Source organism: Coloeus monedula (genome assembly GCF_965178545.1).
Source record: "Coloeus monedula genome assembly, chromosome: 4".
Taxonomy (NCBI): Eukaryota; Metazoa; Chordata; class Aves; order Passeriformes; family Corvidae; genus Coloeus; species Coloeus monedula.
In genome coordinates this window covers 73,862,066-73,887,341 of record NC_138784.1, presented here as the reverse complement: position 1 = coordinate 73,887,341, position 25,276 = coordinate 73,862,066, and the positions used below count along the sequence as shown (strand labels likewise).

General features: G+C 48.2%; 1 protein-coding gene across 1 annotated transcript in view; it reads left to right on the top strand.

The window, feature by feature from the left end:
* PLXNA4 (plexin A4) overlaps positions 1-25,276 on the top strand; it is a gene marked incomplete at both ends in the record, with an annotated part of 391,941 nt that overhangs the window by 251,293 nt on the left and 115,372 nt on the right. The window contains one exon of the mRNA XM_082280537.1: positions 698-798. Coding sequence (XP_082136663.1) covers positions 698-798 — 101 coding nt within the window. The remainder of the gene's footprint in view (positions 1-697; positions 799-25,276) is intronic.

Below are 25,276 nucleotides of genomic sequence, written 5' to 3'. Positions count from 1 at the left end.
AGATGGGTGTTTCAGGTCCTATTCTAACGCCTTCTGAGCTGCAAAAGCAGGGCTACAGCAAGAAAATACCCAGTCTCGTAGCCTTTGTCATTTTCCTGGTGGGACCAACATCTCCAGGGTGGGATAAGTGATGGTTGGAAAGTTGAATGGGCAATGGGGAGTGGAACTAATGTTTCCAGTGGGAGTGGCAGTGGGGACTGGTGGTTCACGAGGTCATGGAGGGAGACAAAAACATCACAAGACCTCAGTTCTTACAGGAAGCCAAAAAAGCAACAGAGTCCACAACCAGAGAGATCAATGAGATCCAGGGAGTTTAACTTGCTGCAGAAGATCTCCTGTTGTCCAATCGAAATGAATTAATTTAACTTCAAAGTACCACATCCCCACAGCCTTCCTGATTTGCTGATTCCTGGGAAATCCTGCAAGTGAAGTCATTTGGCAATGGATGAAGGGCCACAGGGAAAGAGGGAAAGGCCAGAGGGGACATGGACCAGGATCTGGACAGGGACTGCACCAGGTTGAGCTCTGAAGAAAACCATCCACATCCCTCTGCCTGCCCCACTCCTGCCCAGCCCTGCACAAATGTCCCTGCAGGAGCACAGGCACCAGGGGGAAGGGGGCAGGGAGGGTGGCACCTCCATCAAGCCATTCTGAGCCCTGTGAGAAGCCTGACAGGTTGTCTCCTTTCCTCCTGCAGCTCACCAGGGTGCCCGTGGAGTCGTGCAGCCAGTACGAGACCTGCAGCGAGTGCCTGGGCTCGGGAGACCCCCACTGCGGATGGTGTGTCCTTCACAACACGTGAGTACCTACTGGGGTTTGTCACTGTCCCAGCCCTGCCTGTCCCCATCACCTGCCCTCATAGTAACACAGGTAGAGGGGCAAAATGCTCTCTCAGTCCCTGGCTGAGTCAGGTACCTCTAAAAAGATCTCTGGGACTTGCTGGAGGGGGGAATTTGTTTAACTGAGAAAGGATTTTTTTGGAAGACGAGGGGAAAGAAGGGTGGTAGAGGCTGGGCAGAGCTTCTCCACCACTCTATCCACAGTTTGCTGACTGCACCAGGAAAGCACCTGTCCAGCCTGATGTGCTTTGAATACAGCCCTCTAGCAGCTCTTCTCTGGGGGACATTTTCCTGGTGGTTTCCATTCCTTAAGGGAATTTGACTCTGACCAGTAGCCTTTGTCTCAGCACCTCCAGCTTTCCGCTGCTACGCTGAACCTCTCCTCTTTTGGACTTGTGATCTCCATCGCCCTTAGAGAGGAATCAGATCCCTCTAAACAACATGGGATCCACTCCAAGGTAGTTTTCATTGGGACATTATGGTTTAACAGGCCAAGCAAGGACCTCATTTCACTGTTCCATTACTTTCTTGTTCTGGTTTATCCCCTGCCTCACAAGCAGCACTGGATCCTGGTGTCCTCAGGACCGGGGTATCAGTTCATTGGCTTTGTTTTCCATAGGCTGTTTAATGATGCCATTGATCTTGAAGTTGCCTCTCTGCAGCCTTTCCCTGAGTGATCTCCTCCTGCAGAGAGCCCTCTGCCCAAGCTGTGGAGAGGGAGGTGTCAGCTTGGCTGAGCTCCTGGCTCTGAGTGGCAGGGAGGTCTCATTTGCCGAGCCCCTCTCAGCAGAGGCGGTGGCTGGGAAGTGCAGTGGGTCTGTCCAACCCAAGCCTCCAGCTGAGAGAGGCTCTGCAGGGTGCTGTCACTCCAAGCCTCCCGGTGTCCTTGGCAGCCTTGGAGGGTTTTTCTAATGGGCCCTGCTCTTGCAGTGTGTTGGTCTTCTCCCTCTGAGTTCACCTGAATTCCTCTTGCTGCATTGCAAACTCTCCAGGTGGAGACAGGGATTCGGCTGAAGTGATAGACTTTGTTACCTCTGCTTCCTGGAACAGAAAGGAACAAACCTGGACCATATTCCAACCTTCTGTCGATGCTCTGAATGCTTCTGTCAGCTTGTGTGACCCTCATCCAAAACCATGACAGTCTGCTTAATTTCAAATCAGATCTGGGGGATCCATCCCAAAACACATCCAAAAATGTGGCTCATGCTCTGGAATTGCTCAAGAGGACCTTGGCAAACCAGTCCTGAGTTGTGGTGTGGTGGGCAAGAGCCCAGAAAACTTTCATCCTGCTGACCTGAGGATATTTCTATTTGATATAGAGCTTTATAGTGTGTTCCCATCCCATCTTATCCTGCATCCATCCTCCAGGACACCGTGTGTTTGCTGTCAGTGAAGGGACAGCACAGACATGTGCAAGCAGCACAGGAAAGTGTGAATTTGTTCATTGATTGTACCACAGCAATGCTGGATATTTCATCTCCTTCCATCCAGGGTCAAGCAATCAATAAATGCAGCAATAAATTCCCAAAAGGATAGAAAAGGGGCAGAGACAACTGCAGAGCGTGCAGCAGCTCATCCTGAGGAGTATTGGAAATGGAATGGAGGGTGGTGGGTGGGGTTGGCAGCATCGACTTGGTTAAAACAAAAAATCCCTGTGCAGGCTCGATCCTTGAGGGAGAGGTGTGGCTGGGATCTGGACCTGGCTGATGGCAGCATCCCCGTGCCCTCCTCCCTCTGGCCACTTAACCTCTGTTTCCTTATCTGGAAAAGAGAAACACCTCTTATTTATGTACCTTGCAGTGGGGTTACTGAGGTTAATTCCCTGTGGGGTTTTCTGCAAGCACTTTGAAGGCAAATGTTATCAAAGCCCACTTCAAGTCTGTTGCTTCCCTCTAGTTTTCCTTGGTGTTAAGAAATCTGATTTTCAGTCCTAGTTTGGGAGGGGTTTTCAGTGCAGCCTCAGGTGTCCCAGAAGGGTCTCAGTTTTCCTCATCCTTTTGGGCAGCCCTGAGAGCAAAGAAGCTAATTACATCCCACTCAACAAGTTTTGGCTGCGCAGTATATTCAGGGTAAGGATACTGGAATACTGAGCCTCTGATTAGAAATTTCTGCACATCAGAACCCCTTAAGATTCATTAACAGCCTTTTCCTCAAGTGGGATATGTCATCAACAACTCCTGCACGAGGATCCCTGGGGAAACATGCCATAAACATTTCCCCTCCTGGCTGCTAACCCTTCCCCCTTCCCTCCCAGCCAGGAATCCCAGGGGATTCCCAGTGCAGGGCTGAATCCAGTGATGTGGGAGCTTGTGGAAGGCATGGAGAAGGTAGTTGGGCTGTGCAAGAATTGGGAACCAGGTTTGTGGGCAAAGCCACACTGTTCCCTCATCCTCCTCCAGTATAAACGATCCAGAGGAAGAGAGGTGGACTGGGAGACAGGTGGAAACTGCCCAATGGGTTACAGCATCTGTCTTTTTGTTTCTCCCGTGCACACCTCTCTTATTTTGGGATTTTCCCTCCAAGGGCTGATGTAACCCCTCTTCCCCAGAGCCCCATTTCCAACTATCCTCAGCTCCCACCACCGGAGAGGTCCAGGGACAGCTCCCCATCCATTTTCCCGGTGGAGCTGGGCTGTCTGCGCCGAGGGCGGCGTGCCAGGGCTTGGGAATCGATTTCTACAGCTCTGCTGTCCTAACCTTACACCGAGAAACTCAAGTCCTCTGAGAGAGAGGCAGACAGACCCACAGACGGCTGCAGGAGAGAGGGGGGGAGGATTGATTGGCTTCTGCCCCGAGAAGACGAGCTGATACAGAGCAGGTCACCGGAGCTTTTCATCTCTGTATCTTTACCCCGATCTTTACCCCCTCCCTTTCCCAGCTCTGCTCCCTCCCGGGCTCTGCTCAGGTCTCTTTAGGCAGCCACGAATCATTTACTTGGTGTAAGTTCAAAATGTGGCACTCGGTGGCTGCAGGGGTCTCCCGGGGAGGGAGAGGGGCTGGGGTGGGAGCAGCAGGGAGGGAGCAGGCTGCAAAGCCACGAGCTGGCACTCGGGACTGCTGCAAGGTCACAGCAATGTCAGCAGCCTGAATGGGGGCTGTGGAGAGGGGTGAGAGAAAAATGAAGTTTTCTGCAACCCTGGGATGAATTCAGCAGCTTCCTCCTGTGTCAGATGCTTCCCTGTCCAAAGATGCCACCCAAATTTGACCACCCTTCTAATCCCCTTGGAAAGTTACTCCTGTCTCATCCATACCCAAACTGTAAGCCCCCTTTTCCTTCTTTCCCAACAATAGTTCAAGCTCTTTATCCCCAGAGGAGGGATAAACCTTCTCAACTGAAAGAGCCCTCCCTAATTCTAGATTGGATATTGAGGAGGAATTGTTCCCTGTGAGGGTGGTGAGGCCCTGGCACAGGGTGCCCAGAGAAGCTGTGGCTGCCCCTGGATCCCTGGGAGTGTCCAAGGCCAGGATGGACAGGGCTTGGAGCAGCCTGGGACAGTGGAAGTTGTCCCTGCCCATGGCAGGGGGTGGAATTGGATGATTTTGAGGGTCCCTTCCAACCAAACCCCTCTGTTATTCTATGCACATTTACAGGTCCATGTGCACGTGGTCACCACATGGGTTTTCAGCTCTGCACAGCATCCCTGGGTTGTGTTTAACACCCCAGCTGCCATAAGAACGGAAATTTAGGGCAGAAAAGCAGCATCCCTATAGAGAAAGGCAACCTTCTATTAAAGGGAAATCCCCCGCTGGGTGCAAAGTGACCCATCCCAGGCTCTGCTGTGTTAGTGCCACTCCTAAGTGTTCGCCTTGCTGCCTCATTTCATCCTCATGCAACGTCCATCTAATTCCAACAGGAATAGCTGAACACACACAAGCTGTCCTTAAGGGAGGATGCACCCCCAGGCACCAGCCTTCTTCTGCTCTGGAATCTGCCCCTGCAGGTCTGGGGACTCCTTGGCTGGCAGGTCATTAATTGCAATCAGAGAGGGAAACAGTCCCATTTTCTGGGAGAACTTGTGATATTTCAAAACTTTTTTTCTTTCCACCAGCTCACGGTGGCCAACTATTTTTTTAATAAGAAATGTTCTTGAAAGCTGTTCTGGAAGGAACTGATTCCATTTAGTAATTGAAGAATGATTCATTTAGACTTTGGAAGTTCTTGTTTTGGGGTTTGGTTTCAGTTTTTAGCAAATTGCTTGAGATTTCAAAATAAAAAGTCATTCTGAAAGGAAGCATTAGTTTTCTACTTTTATTTTTTCATTAGAATGAAACATTTGGGCATCTGTGATTTCTTTCTCCCCCAGAAGTCTTTACCAGCCCTGCAGACTGAGCAAAGCAGTCAACAAACGCTGTTGGTTTAGAGGAGCTGACATTTGCTGCGGAGGGAAGAGGGACTGTTTAGGCATCTCCAGTCTGTCCTGCGTGGAGACATCGGAGCCAGGAGCTGGCTCTGCTCCCTGCACTCCTCTGCTCAGCTCTGAGGAGCTACTCATGTCCTCTGTGTGTCCTTCTGGCAGCCGGAGCCTCCCCAAGGCACCCGAGCTGGCTCTGTTGGCTTTGCAGGGCACGTGCCAGCAGATCCTGCTACTCCTGAACCTTGGGAATAGGATCCAGTGGCCTTCTGCGGGCATCCTCACCCCATGGAAGAAGCAATGACATAAGACTCTCACATCTGAGCCATACCAGTCCCTTTCCTGGATCCCTTTGGCTCTGGGTTAGTCAAGGGATGGCCAAACTCTCCCACACACAATTCCTCAGGTGGAGCTGGTCTGGATTAACTGGATCCCTGCTGCTTTGAGACACCTCAGAAGGCATAGGAGAAATTTTTGGTTTCCCAACAAAAAACCAGCTCTGTTCAAGGGGTTTTATGCCATCCTCTGGCAGAAGACACCTACCCCCTTGTCTGGGGAGTGACCCTTCACATCCTCCTGCTCTCCACCTCCTCCCCATCCACCACAGCCACTTGTGTGAGCAACTTGTACACCCCGAAATTACAACTCTCTTTCCTAACACAATATGAAGAAAAAAAAAAAAAACATTTGAACAAGCTGTTTTCTAGTGATTACTGTGGAGGGGGAGGGAGGTTTGTTATCCACCCTCAGACTCGTTGCCAGACCAGGAGAAAAAAGGAAAAGTTCCAAAGTGCAGCTCGCGGTGCCTGGGCTCAGCAGGTAACCTGATGCGCTGCCTCTGGCAGAGCTCATTGATTGGCCCTGCCTTTAACTTTCTTGGTCAAAGTCTTTTGAGCCACCAGAGAGTCTCGGGTAACCTTAGCTGCCTACACAGGCTGCAATAAGACCTTTCTTGAAGGGTCTTTTCCTTGCTTGACTTTCTGCCGTCTGAAAGCCGGTGACTCTTTCAGGCTGAGGGGTTTTGTTCTTTCTTTTCCCCTTCTCCTCCTTGTTTTTCCTTCCCAGTCTTTTCCTCTGGTGCTGCTTCTGGAAGGGGCTGTGTTGGTCAGGCTTGCAGGAGGTTGAAATATCACACCCAGTCCTGGGCCACTCTGAGCTTTAACAGTGAGAAAAGAGGGTTTTTCTGACTCTTGCAGGGCTCTGTGCTCCTATAAACCCTCAGCTGTCCCTGCCTTATTCTCCCTGTGCTATTTTGTCCCAAGGTGCAAACTGGAGTCCCTCTAATTAGGCAGCAATTTGGAAGGTGTTTTGCACTTGCCTGGAATGATGAAAAATTCATAGAACCAGGGAATATCCTGGGTTGGAAGGGACCCATATGGATCATCGAACTCCAACTCCTGGCCCTGCACAGGACAGCCCCATAAATCACAGCAGATCCCTGAGAGCATTGTCCAAACTCTGTTACTGAACTCTGACAGGGTTGGTGCCATCACCACATTCCTGGGGAGCCTTTCCCAGTGCCTGACCACCCTCTGGCTCTCACAGTCATGGCTGGGGCCGTTTTTATAGGAAAATCTTTCTCTATCCTTTCCTGCCTTAACATTATCCTGCCATGGGGCAGCTCTTGAAGCCTTCAGACACCTGGGAGTCCTGTCAAAGTTACGTGATAATTGTCCTAATCTTCCTGAGGATGGAGCAGCCACATGGAGAACATGGTTTCCAGCTCAAACCCTGTTTTTCCTCAGAAATCTGTACCCAGCTGGGCTGTGCCTCCCCATCAAAAAGGAGGCTCAGAGCTACTTCAGCTCTTAAGTTCAACACCCTGGTGTGTCCGAGGTGTTTGTGGCCATTTCTCACTGGAAAGGAGATTTCCAGTTCCGTGCTGCTGCATGATGGGGAGAAAAACATAAATGCTGGGAGGGAAAGTAATTCCAGGAAATCTGAAATCTTTAATTTGGTTTGAAAGTCTCCAGTCATTTGCTTGGCAGTCAGTGGTGGCAAAGGCAGGAGTGCATGAGCTCTCAGGATGTCTTGGTTTGACTCCTCCAGGGTCACAGCTGGCCTGAGAAGCCCTTCCACCTGATAGCAAGGGAAGGTGGAGTCATCCTCCCTCAACTGGCCTTGGCATGGAGCGATTCCCACTTCTTCCCAGGCAGTTATGGAAACTGGAATGGGCGTTTTGGAGGGAAGCACAGCATTGGGGCATCAAAGCATCCTGCCCTGAGCCCAGGGAATCTCTGATCCGCCTGCTGAGGTACAGCTAAAGTACCCATCCTTTCACACCTTTGGAGACAAGGAAATAGCCCTAAATGTGACCGCTCTGCAGAGGCCTTTTGAAATGAGATCGGGGCTCTTAGCTCGGGGAGGAGGAGGAAATTCTCAGGACAGGGAGCCCTGGCTATTGATGGTGACAAAGCCCCAGGTGAATAGGAGGCTCCTGGGAATCCTGTTTCTCTACAGATAACATTGAATCAACCACTCTAAGCCGATCCCCAGTCCTGGAGAACTGACCCATCTCCGAATCCATTCCCTAAATGCCATCGTGTCCCTCTCGGGAGTACTTTTCCTGCTCTGCTGTGCTGAGCAGTGCAGGGCAGAGCTGTGCCCTTCACAGGTTGATTGTCTCGGTGGCTGTACCTGCCTGAGGCAACTCAGGGACAGCACTGGGCACTGTGGGCCATAAGACGCAGGCGTGTGGTAAATGTGTTTTGATAACAACCTTTTCTTTGATTAGCTTATTTTGCCAGAGGGCAGTGGGGAGGGGTGGGAAGATAATTAGTTTGTGCAGTGGGTTCCAGCAGAAGCTTTCTCCTCGTGCAGCCCTGTGAGTTTGGTGTCCTACTTGGGATTTGTCTCCATCACAGGAACATTGGCAGCTCAGGTTTAGCGTTGCAGAAAGTTCAGCAGGGGAAGGTCTCTGGGTGGAATATCTGCATATCCCACAGGAGATACCTAGGGAGGGAACAGGGACAGGGATAAGCTGTATGGCCACCCTGAGCAGCCTTAAAAATCTTAAAAATCAGGTGTGCACTGGAGCTGAGATGCAAAGTTACAAGGACTGTCACAGGGAAGGAGTATTCCCTGACTTGAACTGCAACACAGATGATGACAGAGCCAGCAGGGAGATTCAGCCCTCAAGAAACAGCAAAAAAAGGAATAATCAGGTGCTTAAACACCTGATTATTATTATAAAATATTATTATTATATTATAAAAGGAGACTTTGAATTATAGGTGTTTTTGTTTACACAAGGAATTCGATTCTGTGGCCCATCTCTGCTGTGCTGCAGCTGGGGCACCTCAGGTATGAGACAGTCACCTGGGGCTGACAAATATGACACAGAGTCTACTTTTCTTCTGGAGGATAAGATGGGGGCCTGAGGACATCCCCAGTGACTTTAGACCTCTGTATAATGGCAACAAAACAGAGCCTAACCCCAGCTCGGGACGTTATCCCCTCACAAATTCTCAGGACGGACAAAATTCCACAGGCTTTGCAACGTGACCAGTCTCACTCCTCCCGTGGATTTTAAAGTCCTCCAACGCCCCAATTTGCAATAAAGCAGGGCTAGGCTTTGCTGCAAGGCTGTGGCACTCAGCGAGTGTCAGGGAATATGGATGGCTCAGGGAACTGTCTCAGTCTCTGGGCTGTTTGTAGGGAATCGCTCTCTTTTAGGGAATCTGTCTTGCTGTCAGGTGCTCCCCGGTGCCTCTGCAGCCAATGAGCTGCCAATAAGGGAAAATGGCACATCAAACGAGCCCTCCCCAGGCTGGGGGAACATCGGCCTTGCGCTGCCACTGCTGCTTCTGTGGCATTTCATCAGCCTCCACCTGCGACAAGTCCCGGAAGGGAATGGAGCAGGAGAGGATCAGGGAGAAATTCATCCTAAAGAAAAGCACAGCAAACCTTTAAGGTGTGTCTTTATCCAGACTCATTCTCTCCATGGATCTGCACACACTCCTGGCCATAAACACAAGCCATCAGAGAATCATTTTTGTGGGAAGAATCCTTAAAATCTCATCTCATTCCAACACTGCCATGGGCAGGGACAACTTCCACTGTCTCAGGGTGCTCCAAGCCCCATCCAGCCTGGCCTTGGACACTTCCAGGGACCCAGGGGCAGCCACAGCTTCTCTGGGCACCCTAAGCCAGGGCCTCACCACCCACACAGGGAAGAATTCCTTTCTCCTATCTTCTGTTGCAAATTGCCACATTCACCTGCTGCCAGATCTCCCCATGTGCCACCAGCACATCTGTCCCCAGCCCTTTACTCTCCCTATTGCTCCCACATCCCCCTGCACTCCATCCGTCAAGCAGAGGTGCAGAGGTAGATCCTTTCCACTTTGACTTCTGTACCAGAGAGATTTTATCTTTTTTTGTAATTTTTGGGTACTTTTGGATACAAGAAGTTGGTATTTTTGGAACAGTCTCCACAGGGAAGCAGTCACAGCATAAAGTCTGCCAGAGTTCAGGAAGTGTTTGGGCAACGTTCTCAGGCACAGGGTGGGATTTTTGGGGTGTCCTGTGCGGGGCCAGGAGTTGAACTCAGTGATTTTTGTGGGTCTCTTCCAACTCAAGATTCCTGTCCCAGCAGAACTGTGGTCCTAGAGGGAGGTTCTGAGAGTTCACAGGAGCTACTGAGCTTGAAGCTGATTCTCTCATCCTGCAGTGGGGCTTTATTTTGGGGGGGATCCTCCTTGATTTGCTCTAAGCACACTCTTCTCCCTAATGCCAGCAACATCTGCATTTCTTTTGTTTGGTGAGTGGCTCTGAGAAACTCACTGTCCTGTTTTCTTGAACATCTTGTCTTCCATCATTTTCCACTTCAGATATGGATGCAAGAAACCAGGATATTCAAATAAAACATGTTTTCTTGTCATCCTCTGTAGGGGAGGCCAAATTCCCAGTGAAGAACAGAGGTGTTGGCTGTGAATTTCTCCTGCTCCTGGCAAAGGGCTTATTTGAGTGCTGTAGGGACACAGGGCAGCCCCACAGCAAGCAGCTTGGCTGTGTCCTGGAATTAGCCCCTGCTAACAGAAGGAAGGGCAAGTTTCTTTTCATTTCCCTCCAGCATTTGTTTCCCTGCCTAGGAAGTTGCACCAGCAATTAGCACGTCTTATTGTTGGTTGTCTTGTGGCAAAAAATAAAGAGAAAGTTGAGCAGAAGTTGAGACGAATATTCTGAGGAGGAGGGGAAATGCTGAGTGCTCTGCTGGGACAGAGTGGAGGAGCTGGAGGAGGATTCTGCCTAAAGTGGATAAAGGGATTTGGGAGGTCAGGGAAGTGGGAATTGGTGTGGGCTGAAGGACTGAGTCACTGTTGTAAGACAAGATCTGGGACAGGTTCTGGCTGGAGAAAACAAGTTCTGGACCCCTTGGTGCATTCAGAAAGGAACGTCAGCATGATCCACTGGTTACAGAATGTTCCTTAGGCAAGAGAGCAGAATTAATTTCCTTGCTCTGCCATAGTACCTTGCATGATTTTGGACAAATTACTTAGGATGGGATTTATCTCATCTGCTCCTCGGTTTCTTGTCTCTGCAGACAGTGAAGACAAGGACTTTTTCTGAACTCATTCCTCCTAACCCTGAGGTGTTAAAGGCAGTGGAATGAATTGGCCTCTGGAAGTGCCAGTTTCTTTTAGCAGCTACTGAGGAACGACCATATCAAACAATGCCCGACTTAAAATGACTCCAATCCTTAACTTCCCTGTGTTTTAGCCCCTTGTTTGTAGGACAGGAGTAACAGTTCCTCACCTCATGGGTGGGTGTGAGACCCTAAGACTTAAAACACTTTTGACTATGAGTGGATCGCAGAAGTCCTGTAGGGAGCTGGATGTGATGACTGCAAGGTCCCAGACAGTAAAATAAATAAATTTAAAAAAAAAAAAAAAAAAAAGCATATATGTGTATATATATATATATAACACAAAAATAACAATTTCATCTCGCCAGTGGCTGAGTAGGTCTTGGGTTTGTTTAATTAGAGCAGAAGGAGCCTTGGCAGTCATGACAAGTTGCAAATGTGCTATTTCTTGATTATCCCAATGAAGACCCTTCTGTCAGAGCAGAGGTGGCACCAGAAGGGTTAAGGCAGGCAGGGAAGAAGCAAACACCCCCCATGTCTTGCTTCTCCCTCGACTATCTCATTCCCAATGCCTCCTGCCCCTCTGCCCCAGGCATTGTAGGAGATCTACATTTTAATTGAGACATGTGAAGAAAATAATCTCAATCTAACTTCCCATGCCTGGAAGGCTTCTCCCTTGGTAGCTTGGTGCAGATTCAGAGTGCACATTTTGGGGTGAGGGTGGGTTAGAGCCCCATCCAACCTGACCTTGGATGTTTCCAGGGATGGGGCAGCCACAGCTTCTCTGGGCAACTGCTGCCAGTATTTTACCAGCCTCATTGTAAAAGATTTCTTGCTTATATCTCATCTAAATTGACCCTCCTTCAGTTTAAAACCAGTATTAATGAGGCCTCTGGATTAATGGGACCCCTGTATTAATGGGACCCCAGTATTAATGAGGCCCCTTTATTAATGAAACCCCACTCTCGTGGCTCAGAGCTGAGGTGAAGAGATGACCACAACAAAACCAACCTCCTTTTGTCTTTCGGGCCCAAACCTCCCCCACAAAGAGGTTTTGTCTGCAGATTTTCTCAGCTGCAGCTGAGGGACAGGAGCCTCCTGGACCTGTCCTTCCCTGTGGCTCCCCAGGAGCTGGGAACAGGCAGCCAGCCACGTCCTGTCCCCAAAACCAGTTTGGAAGGGCTGCCAGCCAGCCCTGCCAAGGAGCACGGGGTTATTTTGTGCAGGGCAAGAGGGCAGGATTTCAGTTCAGATAACACTTGCCTGCTTTGTCTTCTCCCAGTCTCTTAGAGCTTGCCTGACCTGGTAATGTGTTATCAGAGCAGAGCATCTCTGAGATGTGGCAGGGCCAGAGGTGGCTTTTCTGCAGATTGCCCTGGTCCTTTTCCACCCAGCACCTCTGAAGAGGCACCCAGTTAATAACAGCAGGAGGAGGATGTTGGGGTGCTTGCCAGGAGCTTTTCTCAGGGAGAGGAGAAAATGCAAACATGGACACAAGCAAATCAACCTGATCCCTTCCTCATCCTCACCTAGCCCCAGCCCTGCAAACAAGGTCACAAATAACTTTCAGTGTATGATTAGCCAAGGAAGCTGAAATGATTTTTCCATCTTGAGGGTATTGCCTCATAAAATTTATTTCCAGGAATGGTTCTGAATTTTGCAGTCTCTCTGGGCAGGGTCTCTGGGTACCTGGACATGACAGTGGTTTTCTGTGTGGTGGGGAGTTAATTCTTGCCAGGACTGTAGGGCAAGAGTAAATCTTTGTTCTCTGTTCCGCTCTCTGCTTTTAAGGACCAAAGGGAAAAAAAAAAACCTGCCCCGAAGAATTCCATCCTGGCTTTCTCTGATAGAAGATCACAGAATTACAGAATCCAGGGATGGTTTGAGTGGAAAGGGACCTTAAAGATCATCCAGTGCCACCCCCTGCCATGGGCAGGGACACCTTCCACTACCCCATGGTGCTCCAAGCCCTGTCCAACCTGGCCTTGGATACTTCCAGGGATGACGCATCTGGGTTAGGATCTGAAAGAGTTGGTGAGAAAGGAAGGAGAGTGGACCCACAGCATAAACTCATCTGTCCAATTGACAAAATATCATTTGATGGCCTCTTGAGCTGTTCAGGAGCACATCAGTCCTGTTATTGAGTGTTATACTTAATCTGCTATTGATTGGGGTGAGCTGGAGAGGACAGTCTTCCCCACTTCCCCCATTCCCAAATTGAAAAATAACAGGAGAAGTAAATGCTTTGACTTTTTCATTCTGCCTGGATATTTAGGGAATTTACTGCTAATAAAATAGAAAACCCCAACCCTTAAGCATGAAAACATGCGTAGAATGAATTATAGCAAAATCAATTAATACTAACAGTACCTATTAAATATTGCACTCTGGAGCTTTGCAGGAGTACATTGCTGCTCTGATACGATCACGACATCATTAACATAATATAAAGAATCAAAAAATCAATAGCTTGCTGAAGCCCAAAATTAAGGCCAAGCAGTGTTATAGCATGTCTTTAAACACCTGAAATAGCAACTTGTCTCTGTCATGTACAACCCATTTGCAGATGAAACATCTCTCCCAAAGTGGATGGGAATTTGTTGGCCTGTCTGTCACTCCTGCAGCTGCCCCTTTGGGATACTTGGCATGAAGTTATCTCACTTTTCCCAACAGCGTGGACACAAAAGGAGCAGGAAATCTGATCAGGGTTACATTGGCATAGCCCTGGAAGGACTCCAGAGCAGGCCCAGGGCCACTGCACTGGTGGACAGACTGACAGATCTCTGTAGGACGGGAGCACGAATCGAGTGTCTTCTCCTGCTGACTCGATTTGCATTTTACAGTGTTGATGTTGTGGAGGTTCTTTTCCCTGAGTTACCAGGTTAGGACACTGCAACTCTTCTGTTTCCATTGGGGGGAAAAAACCAAACAAATCACAAATAGAGACAGGAGAAGCTTTCAGATGGGCTGGAAGAGATGTTTGGGCAAGACGAGACTGGCGTGGGTCTGCCAGAATCATAATATGGTTTAGGTTGGAAGGGACTTTAAAGACCATGGGCAGGGACACTGTCCACTCTCCCAGGTTGTTCCAAGCCCTGTCCAGCCTGACCTTAGACACTTTCAGGGATCCAGGAGCAGCCACAGCTTCTCTGGGCACCCTGTGCCAGGGCTTCCCCCCCCTCACAATAAAGATTATTTTCCTAAGATCCAACGTAAACCTGCCCTGTGTCAGTTTGAAGCCATTATTTGGTGCCTGGTGAACATCTCTGTGTGTTTCTGAGGACAATCAGAGTGACTCCAGTGGGAGGAATCCTGTGGTGCTGGGCCATATAACATATATTTATAGTTGGAATTAACTCCATGGAATGTTATTGGGTGCTGGAAGACAACTCCCAATGCTGCAAATTTATTAGGATCTAGCTTGGTTTGGGCCAGCTATCACTCCTTCAAACAATTCCTGGACATGTTTGGGAATTAAACGGGTCAGGGTGGGTTTCCACAAGGTGTTTTGGAAGTTAATAGAGTTCAATAACATGTCTGGGATCAGACCATGTCACTCGGCCCTGGGATTAGAGAATATTTCCTGGCATTGTTCAGTGCACTAATGGGATGTTGCCACAGCTCTCGACTGCAGGGGGATGGTAGGAGGAAAATCCTGGAGGAAAGACAGACGCTGCTAAGATAACAGGCTAAAAATCAACGTTTTTGCAGAGGCATTTTCTCAAATGCAAAGCCAGGAACAGAGAAAGCGTTTCAGTGCATTAGTTAAGAAAACAGAGTAGGAAAAGTCTGGAAGGAATAAGGAAACCTTTTCAAAGAGTGGGAGCCGGCACAGGAAGGAACATCTTTGTTGCCAGTTAAATAAAAATTAGGCAGGGAAGAGGTTTTAAAGGTTGAAACTCATTGTGTAAAGGTGAAGTCATAACATGCTTTTATCCTTGGAAGGCAATTGGATTGGAACTTGATAAAATTCAGGTTAAAGCATCAAAAATCAATCCCGATGAATGTCCCTTTTAATCAAGGCACATGAGAATAGGCAATCAGACAGAATTAAATATATACTTGCTCCTGTGCACAGTCTGCTTTAAATGAAGATGCTAATGGGATACACAGCCTGAAACCTCGATAAAGGGAAGCTCATTTATGGCATAAATCACCCAGGAACAATAGAGGAGGCCGAAATGATAAAGGAAGGGCTTTCGTGTTAAAGAAAATGTAAAATCAAAGAAAGAAAATAAGGTCAATCTTGCACAAGTGACAAGGTGTCCCCAGGGAAGGGCACGGTGTTAAGGCTGGTTTATTGACCACTTGAAGGCAGTGACAGTGACAGTGACACGCTGAGAGAAATACAAAAGGTTGGGAGGGCAGAGAATGTGGTAATGAGAGACTTCAAGTGGCCTCGTATGCACCGAGCAAATGTCACAACACTCGGAGCTCATACCTGTAAACCCAGGGAAAGAGACACAAATCTGGATTTATTCTTGATTTACTCCCAGGATGTGCTGCAGGACACAGATATCAGTGTGTTGCTCTGAAAGAGCAACCACCTGGTGCTCGAATTCAGTGTCCTGGAGATGCAGAATAAAAGAAATAAATAGAAATTACCGTGGAGTTCAACTTCAAAGCAGAAACAACATAAAATCGAGGAGCTTGTTAAAAGGAGCAGACAGGGTAAAAAGAAGGTACAGTGCCTCACATTATCCTGCATAAAAACATCATGTAGGAGGCTTGTGAAGTTATATGACTTACAAAAAAAGACCTAGAGATAGTAAAAGGGAATGGAAAAAAAATTAAAGTACCTGTTTAAACAACAAAGTCAAGAGACATTATTTAAAACTAGAAGTTGCACTCAATGGAAGAAAATGAAAAGGAGTAAAAGGATCGCTGACTCTGGGGTGTGAATTGCAAAACAATCTTCAGGCAGCCCACATAGGAAACACATTGCTAACCTCATAAAAAGAAATGATTAAAATTTAACGAGGTTCCCCCGGAAGTTTACTTTCCAAAGGGCACAAGCTGTGTGAAGTGGCTGCTGCTGAGGGCTCAGCAAAAAATGCTTTTACAGCATAAAAGTGATGTTCACTGCAAGATCTTGGGAAACTCTGGTGTGAAATTGCCACGTTATTAGATCTGCTCTACACCTCATTGCCTATACTGGCCTTGATGGAAGAATGAAAGGTGGAAAATGTATATTTTTCTTTAAAATCAAACTCCTGAAAGGTCCAAGAGCTGGAATTTGGAACCATGAAATTTGAATTTAGGTTGTGTCTGCCCCATCCCTGGAAGTGTTCAAGGCCAGGTTGGATGGGGTTTGGAGCAACCTGGGATAGTGGAAGGCGACCACGGCAGAAGGATTGGAATTAGATCATCTTTAAGATCCCTTCCAAGACACCATTCTGGGATTCTATGATTCTGTGGAATATTTTTTTCCCCCCATTAATTTGATTGAGCCGTGATTAAGAATGGATGAATAAAAAAAGCATATGACATGCTGGGGGAGGGCAGTGGGTGTCACAAGTCAATTATTGTTCTTTAAATAAATGGAAGTCCATGTGATAGGGATGATGTGGTTAATACAAAGGAATTTATACTTCTCCCATAGCTGGGAATCTCAACTATGCTGTCATGGGACAGGAAGATGAGTCCTCTGATAGATTAGCAACCAGTTCAAAGGTGGGAAATAAAGACCATGAATAAAGGGTTGTGATGGAGGAAGGGAAGATCTGGGGAGGTCCCATGGGAATGTCTGCTGAGGGTGTTTGGTGTATTTATAAATGAGCTAAAAACAGGTGAAGAATGAAGCAGAAAAGGTAATTGGTGCTAGAGAGAGTTTTTCAGGATTGTCAGAGGTACACAAGGAGAGATTGTGTGACTTGGCAATTTTCATCTAAAAGAGAGATGACTGAGAGGGCCACAATAGATCCAGACAATCAGGAGTGTAATGAAGAAAGCGAAGAGGGGATGATTACTGCCCATTTCTCATAACACAAGATCTGGGGAACTTTATATGAGATTATCAAGTGGAATATTAAAAACAACAGAAGAAAGGACATTTTCATATGGTGTATCATTCATCTGTGCAGCACTGAGAGGCACATTATGGAGGGCAGGAACACAACTGGCTGGAAAGCAATTAGACAAATTAATGAAAGAAAGATCTATTGAGAGCTGTTCAATACAATGACATCAGCACAGGCTCCAGGGCAGGCAGTCCCTTGCCAGTGCTGGCTGGAAGCTGGGTGCTTAAACCAGGAGAATTTTCACTTTATTATCTTTGTTTTGTTATTTTTTTCTGCTCTTAGAGCTGGAGAATGAATGAATGGCTCTATGGATATTTGGGCTGAGCTGTTGCAGCCATTTCTAGGTTTCTGCATTTTCAAGAGCCTCTCCAGCATCAGTTTGCACACCCCTGATATGTGTCCTTACTAGTCCAGCCCTCGGCAGTGACCCAGAGCTGCTGATGTAGGACGTGGTGAGCACCTTGGCCATGCCCATCCAGCCAGGGTGAGCCTGGAAGCTCTTTGCAGACATGGAGCCACCAAACTGCTCTTCCCCCCGCCCAACACACCTCAGACGTGGCTCTGACTCTGCTGTTTCCAGGGTTGGCTGCTCTGGCTCTTCAGGGTGGTGTTTGGCCATTTCCCTGTCCTGCCTGGAGCAGGGGCTTCTCTCCCATCCATCCACCCCGTGGTCCTGCTCCCAAACTCCCTCTCACCAGCTGTGGATTTTGTTGGCTTACAGTCCACACTGAATTGTGTTTGATTAGCTCAGTAAATCCAGGAAGGGGAAGCCAAGATTGCTGCAGAAGCCTTTCAGCAGCAGCAGCGGGGAGTCCAAATCCCCATTAAAATGTGTGCTCAGCTCATCTCGACCCGCTCATTTTTCCTGTCTCCCTCCATCCCCTCCTTTGTTTTCTGCCTTTGATTTCAGTTGAGGAAGTTTGGATCAGTGTTGTTATGCTTGGTTTATTATGAAGTGGTCTTTTCCCTGCAGACCAGGCATCAGGATTCCTGGTTTCCATTTAAAACTCGAGGCCCAATGGGCCACCGATGTTCCTCCCGTGGATCTCAGGTTTGGCATTCTGAAAAAAAAAAGGTGACTCAAAAGTTTTGCTTCCCCCCAGGTATACAGGGAGGACAAGTGCTGGATTTATGGATTTCCTTTGGATGTGTGATGGGGGATGCTTTAAGGATGGCTTTTGAATGACAACTTTATCCGCTCATCTAAACGATTCCAGCGTGAGGTGTGTCAATGTCACAGCCACCAGCTGGTCTAAAATTCAACCTGCCAGTCATTGTGACAAGGTCGTGAGAGATAGGAGGGTGGAGAAATCCCTGAGCTGAGCTGCAAGCAGTCATCAGGGAATTACTGTATGGATCTTTCTGGACCTAGACTTAATCATAGATTTGAGAAAACCCTGAATGTGGATGTCTTGTGAGATCTGTGTCCAGCGGGAACTCTGGGGTGAGCTGGTGGCATCTATTCTGGTCAGACTGGGAATAAGGAAGAGTTATTTAACAGAATAAGTTTCTTGTGCCAGAGAGGGATCTGACTTGCTGCTGCTGCTTCTGCTGGCTCCTCTTTCCCAGCTACCTCTAGACACCGACTCCTCGGTGCTGAGGATCCCCTTTCCTTGCATGTGGTGATTGCCAAAGATCTGAGGGGGAAAGTAAGGAAAGGAATCTATAAAGCCAGCACAAACTGGGATTGAGCTGTGTTTGAAGGGATGGAGGGAAGCTGCAAGGAAAGAAAACCAACCTGGCAGCAGGATGGAAATATTCACAGACCACGTGAGTCACCCAGCATCCCACAGACCCTCCAGGTGGTAGCACTGAATTGCCTCCTGTGTGTTTCTCAGCATGCATCACGATCCTTGCTCCAGAGGAATTAAGTTATTAAATATCTTTAAACCTCTCTGAGTCTCTCTCCTGCCTCCACCCAGGTCTGTATATGTGTCATTGAAAACTGGCACTCCTCCTCAGATGTAAGGATTTCTCCTCTGAATTGTGTGTCTTGGGCCTAGGGAAGGAATTAGGGCTGCCTGGGCCTGGCTGAGCATTCCAGTTCATCCCTGTCCTCCTTGGCAAGGCCATGGGCAGAAATCTCTGATTCTTCCTTTTAAACACCCATGAAATCAGAGGGAAAAATTCAAGGTTATTATAGAAACACAAGAAGTAAAATTTGTACCTCAGGGGCTGTTTGAGACCAGAGAATGGGATATTCCTGGGTGGGAATAGGGATTTGCTTCTCACAAAGTTCTGGTCCAATTGATGCTTCCTCAGAGCAGCTCCAACAAATCACTCCATGGGTGCTGCGCATGCTTTAATTAGATATGGAATCACTGACTAGAAATGAGGCCCCCACATAAATCTGAGGTCAGCATCTCCCACCTGCTGTGCCTGAGCTGGCTGCTTCAGTGCAGGCAGAAGGTCTGTACCTGCCCCTGACCTTCCTCTAATTATTTGGAATCCATATTATGGACCTTGCTGCACAAGGCAGACAATGCCAGGTGTTAAATTAATAAGCTGAAGCAGGTTTTCTGATCAGTGTTCTGGGCTGTTTGCCATTCCTTTTTCTCCTCAACATCTGATAAAATAACCCAGGGCTTTGGTCAAAGGTATTTTGTGATATTGATAGCACTTTGGAAGTGTTGGGTATTTCTCCTGCTGGGTAAGAAAGAAGGAAAAAATGGGGGGAAACCGATCAAGTCAGGGAAAAAAGTAACCAGAAAGCTGATGTTGGAGGAGGACAGTGTGTAAAGGTAATCACAAACATCTACTGGGGGTTTAGTGCTGGTAACTTAGTGCTAGTGAACTGAAAATACAAGGAGATGTCGTGCTGGAAAGATTTTAATCCCTACTGGCACCCATTCAGCCATGGGATGAGCAAGGACAACTCCCCATCTACTACCCATGAGTCTGAACAAAGTCCTGTTTAACAGCAGGCTGAGGAACATCTCATCATTATGGCCAAAACAGCTAAATCCCCATGATGGAGGTGAACAATTAACAGGTTAGGGGAGGGGATACCAGTGTGGAAGAGGGATTTTGCAGATTTGGCTTGTTGGAAGTGAACTGGCAACAACCTGTCACCTGAGACTGCCACCAGGGAAATCCCTGACACGAGCATTCATTTGCTTGTGGAGTACTTTTCCTAATAGAAGAGGCAGCAACACATCAATAAGGCATCCAGGAGGGGGCTGGAAAACATCCCGGAGGAGATGCCTGGAAAACACACGGAGCAGAGGGAGTGATTTGGGATGTAGGTCCCAAGTTCAGATTTTTGGGGTGAATAACTAAGAGGGGCCCATGGAGCTGCCACAGGCAGAACTGTTGGGCTGGACCTACTGTGTCATGGATTTGCTGATTTTGTGGAGAGATTTTATGGCTGATTTTATGGTTGTGTTTGTTGGGGTTGGAAGGTTGTGTTCAGTGCGGTTTTTGGAATGGTTTGGCTACCTCCTCCCTTTGGAGGAAGGTCCTGCAGGGTGTCCCATGGGGACTTTCCTTAGGGACTCAATGATCCTTGAGGGTCCCTTCCAGATCAGGATATTCTATGATTTTATGATTTTAAGCTGCTCCTGGCAGCAGCAGTTCAAGTTTGAACAGTTTGAGGCACCTCATCCTCTGCTGCACAGAGAATTTTTGGCATCAGGGCAAGGGGAAGAGGACAAAAATAATTCTCATCCTCTCCCTGAGAAAGTCATAGTTGAGTTGTGTCTCTAAAGTTCATGGATCTCTTTGCTTCTCTACGTTCAACACCCTCGTTTTGGTCACTGTGCCTGCTGCAAAGGTGTTAAAAAGAGCAAACAAAAAGATAAGAGAATTTCTGCTGGAATGGACAGAGGGGAAGGTTCCAGACTCAGCTAAAAGGCAGCAGCGTATGAACCAGATCTTCTGTCAGTCCATCCGTCCATCCATCCATCCATCCATCCATCCATCCATCCATCCATCCATCCCTCTACCATCACACACATGTAATAATCCTGATTGCAGGACACATCTCCAGGTATCTCTCCACTCCTTCCCATCAGAATAAAAATCCATTCTGAACACGGGGAGTTATTGGTGCTGTGTGGATGCTCCAACCCATTTTTTATTGCTCTTTCCATTCAGATTGCAAACCCTCAGCCATCCCAAGGCTGCATTTGCTTCATCAATTCTTGTGGCTGCTTAATGCTGATGCTGTACAGTTTGGCAGCCTCCATTAGGAATGGCTTTTCCCATGATATTAACAGGCAGTGAAGCTTTGTGCTGATGGATAAAGCCCGGTGTAAAACCTGATTGGAATCAATCAGAGTAATTGTCTGGATGTGTGGTGGTTAATAGGAAATGTCCTGCATATTATTGGCTGGTTTATACAGCACAGGATTAACTTGCTGCTGCCTTTGGTGGCTCACATCCTCTCCCAAGCTGCTGGGGGAGGTGATGGATCTGTTGGGAGGCTCATGGAGCTTGGGGAGAGCCCTGCAGTTTAAATTTGACCTCCTGATTGTTCTTCTTTTCTGTCCATGGCTCCCAACTGGGCAAAGGGCGACTGTCAGCCTGTTCCATGAGTGATCCAAGCCCAGAGCAGGGCTTGGGGAGGCAGCAGGAAGCAGAGAGCAGGAGCAAGGCTGGAGCAGAAGGTCTCTGAGCCTCAGACTCTCACACTGGCCATTAAACAATCCTGGACCCATCCAGGCCAGCCTGGTGTTCCCACAGCTGACCTGTGTTTGGGAGGAAATATGAGGAGACACCCACCAGGAGCCTGCCATCCCTCAGGATGTGGGTGTAGAGGCAGCCTGGGAGGACTGAATGTGAGCAGGCAGAGTCTGATCCAGCCAGGGACTGCCACAACCCCCCTGGAACAGGCTTTGGAGGCAACAAACAGCATGAGATGCCACTCACAGCCCAAAAGGACCCAGACAGCCTCTGCCTGATGGGACACTCTGTGGTCTGACACTCTGAAGCTGAGCTAAAGCCTCTGTGACTGCAGGAAACAAGCAGCACCTGGCGTGGTTACATATAAACTGGGAACAGCTTTGTTTTTCAGTATCCTTTTCTTCTGGGAAAGGCTTAAAGCACATTAAGCTTCCTCACAGAAGCATCTTCCCAGTCTCCTGGCAGCTGTGGGTGCAGCATCCTCTGACCTGCAGCTGTACCCTCAAATTCTACTGAGGGTGTGCTTGGAGAGGGGCAGTCACCCAGCGAGGGCTGGGCTGGCTCAGGGCAGCTCTTCCTGGGCAGCCTCTGGATGTTTGGACTCAGCTTTCTCCCTGCCACAAGGATTGGGCTTTTTTTCCCCTCTGTTTTGGAGAATTTATCATTAGCAGGGTTTATAAATCCCCACAAAGCACAGAGATATCTCTTGCATTTCATGAGTAAGGGGCTGACTCTTGCTTGAGGTCAGGAGTAGTGACTTTGATTTAAATCCAGTGCTAGAAACTTCTGAATCCCTGGAAAGAGATCTTTCTTGCCAAAGAGCAGGAGGAGAGGGAGAGTAGGGTTTGGCCAGGAGAGGCCAGCTCCCCTCAGTGACCAGAGCCCTGGGTACCACCTGAAGTGCAGCAGGCTGGGATCCAAATGAGCGAGCTTCCTGAGCACTCCTTTCTTCCCTCAGTGAGTCGAATACTATTAACCTTTAAGGCAAAATTATATTTTGTGCCTCTGGGAAGCAGTAACATTTCACAGAACTGCACCAGGGAATCAGGTAAACAATTGTTAACTCTCTCCAGCCCCATTTCGAGGCCTTCTCGGGGCGGCTGTGTGTGCAAACACAGCCAGGCTGAGAAGGTCTCTGAGTTCAGGAGCCCTTGAGATGGAAGGGTCAGCTAGAGATCCTCTGTGCCTGGCTCAGTCTGATGTCCCAATTCCATGTGGATATTCAGTTGAACCCACAGTCCTGGCATAGACTCATAAAATCCTAGAATGGTTTGGGTTGGGAGGGACCTTAAAGATCATCCAGCTCCTACCCTGTGCCATGGGCAGGGACACCTCTCACTAGACCAGGTTGTGGCCAAAAGCTCTGCATTGTTATTCTGCCATTTCTGAGGTCCACATGGATTTTGGGAAAGAGATCTGGCTTTCCATGACTGAAGGTGTGATTTTGGGCAGTCAGGTAATAAGAAACCATTTGTGAACCTGTTCTATGATATCTCTGACAACGGGGGACAAATGTGCTGTAAATATCACTGCTATTCAATAAAGCTGTGCTGGCTGTGAATTAAAAATCCAACTGTGCATAGAAGCTGCTTCACCCAACAGCTTTGACAGCCCAGAGGCTTTGACCATCCAGAGGCTTTGACCAGGTCCTGTCCTGCCCTTGGATAGTGTGTGGGATCACAGTCCACCAGAGGGACATTTTGCTGTAAGGGTGGAACAGGCTGTTGCTGTCTGTGAGCTCCACCAAGCCTTAGTGTGCTTTGCACAAGAGCTTCTGAACCTGTTGGATACTGGGATCCATTCCTGTGTGGAAAAAAAGTAAAAAGCCCAACCAAACCCAAAGAGAACTAAAAAAATGAGGTCTTTCCCTTTGAGCCAGCTCCCTGCTGGGCCTACCCAACACCAGGCATTGCAGGTTGGGCAGCCAGGGGTAGTGAGGGGGCTCTGAGCCGCTTGAGCCTTGGCAGGAGCCACAATCCCAGGACAAAGTCAACACCTTGGGTGGAAAATTAAATCAAAGAAGCAGCAGGAGCCAGAGAGGAAACGATGCACCAGCAGCAGAGCCGGCTTCCAAATTGAAATGTGTTTGCTGGGGATTGTCCATCGGCTTGGGGAGTTATTATTTCCATTTCTCTGGTTATGAATTAATTTCTGGAGGACTTAATCATCCCCTCCCTTTTCCCCTCCACAACCCCCTCTTCCCTTCTCCTTCTAATTTTCCACTTGACTGGGGATCCTCTGACAGTGAAAATCCAGGCTTAGACGAGGTCCAGGCAAGCTGCTCCATTAGGCTGGATAATCTCATTGGAACCAGTGGCTTGAATAATAACACCTTCACCTCCTGCACAGCACCTGATTCCAGTGACACTGAACACCGCGGGCTGGAGGGATGGATAGCAGGAGAAGGGGAAGGGGCAGGGATGGGGCAGAGCCTGCACCAAGCATCCTTTGTCTCCTGGATCTGCCAATCTACCAAGGGCAGTTCTGCAGTGTGAGAGAAAAGCCTTCTCCAGTGCTGGGACATCACAGAATCACTGTGCTGGGAAGACCTCAAAGATCATCAAATCAAAACTTTGACCCAATACCTCCGTGCCCACTAAACCATAGAGACAAGTGCCATGCCCGCTCATTTTTTGAACATTTCCAAGGATGGTGACTCCACTACTTTCTTGGGAAGCCTGTTCCAGTGCTTAACCACTCCTTCCATGAAGAAACTTTTCCTAATATCCAACCTGAACCTCCCCTGGTGCATCTTGAAGCCATTTCTTCTTGTCCTATCACTTATTACCTGGAAGGAGAGACTAAAAACTGGGAGGTGCAACTAAAAACCTGAGTTCTGTCACCAACCCATAAGACAGCTTGAATCCAGGATTCTGGATTAGATGTTGATCCTGAAGGACTTCAAGCAGGACATTTTTGCCATTCAAGTACATAGTTGGACTCCTGTCCATTGCAAATTATCATGTTGGAAGAAGATATCTCGTACAGGTGGATGAGGGACAACATCCTACCCTAACCCTAACCCTAACCTGCACATTCCTACCTCCTTCAGCATTCCCAGCCTTTTCCAACCACCTACCCACACTGGATCCCTGCTGTCACAGCCGCTCTTGTAGCGCTTCTGGCCACAGCCAGAAGGAATAACCTCATCCCATGGTCATTCCCATCACATCCCCCAGTGCAGCCTGGCTGTCCCACCAGGCTCACCCAGCATTCCCAGACATTCCCAGAGAGCAGCCCCCAGCCCCGTGCAAGCTGTGTCCAGAAATTCCGTGCTTTAAAAGGGCAGGGAGCTGGGAAATGAGCCCAGGAGATGGACACCTGGAATGTGTAATGGATGGTTCCATCACCGTGCATCCGACAGCCCAGCCTGCTGGAGGTCATCCACAGCACCAGGGCGATTTCTCAGTGCTTAACCCACCCCTTCCAGCCATGCACGGATGAGGGGAAGTCCATACATCACCTGTTGACAGCGTTTTCCTGGCAGCTGGAGCGTGTGCTGGGATTCCTGGTGTAGCCTCAGGTCATGGAGTGCTTCCCAGAGCCTCACAGTGTGAGGTGGGGTGTGCCAGACCCGACTGTTTTAGGAGAATAATCCCTAAAATAATAATAATAAAATAAAAATAAAATAAAAATAATAAAAAATTAAATTAAATAAAAATAAAAATAAAATAAAATAACAATAAATTAATAATAATAATAACAACAATAATAATAATAATAATAATTCTTCCCCTTGCCTGTATGTTTAAATTACCAGAGGGATGAAGCCAGGATGGTTTTTAGGGTGTTTGAAGTCCCGGTCCTCCTATTTCTTATGGCTTAGCTCTGGATGCATCCTCCCTCCACTCCAAACCTC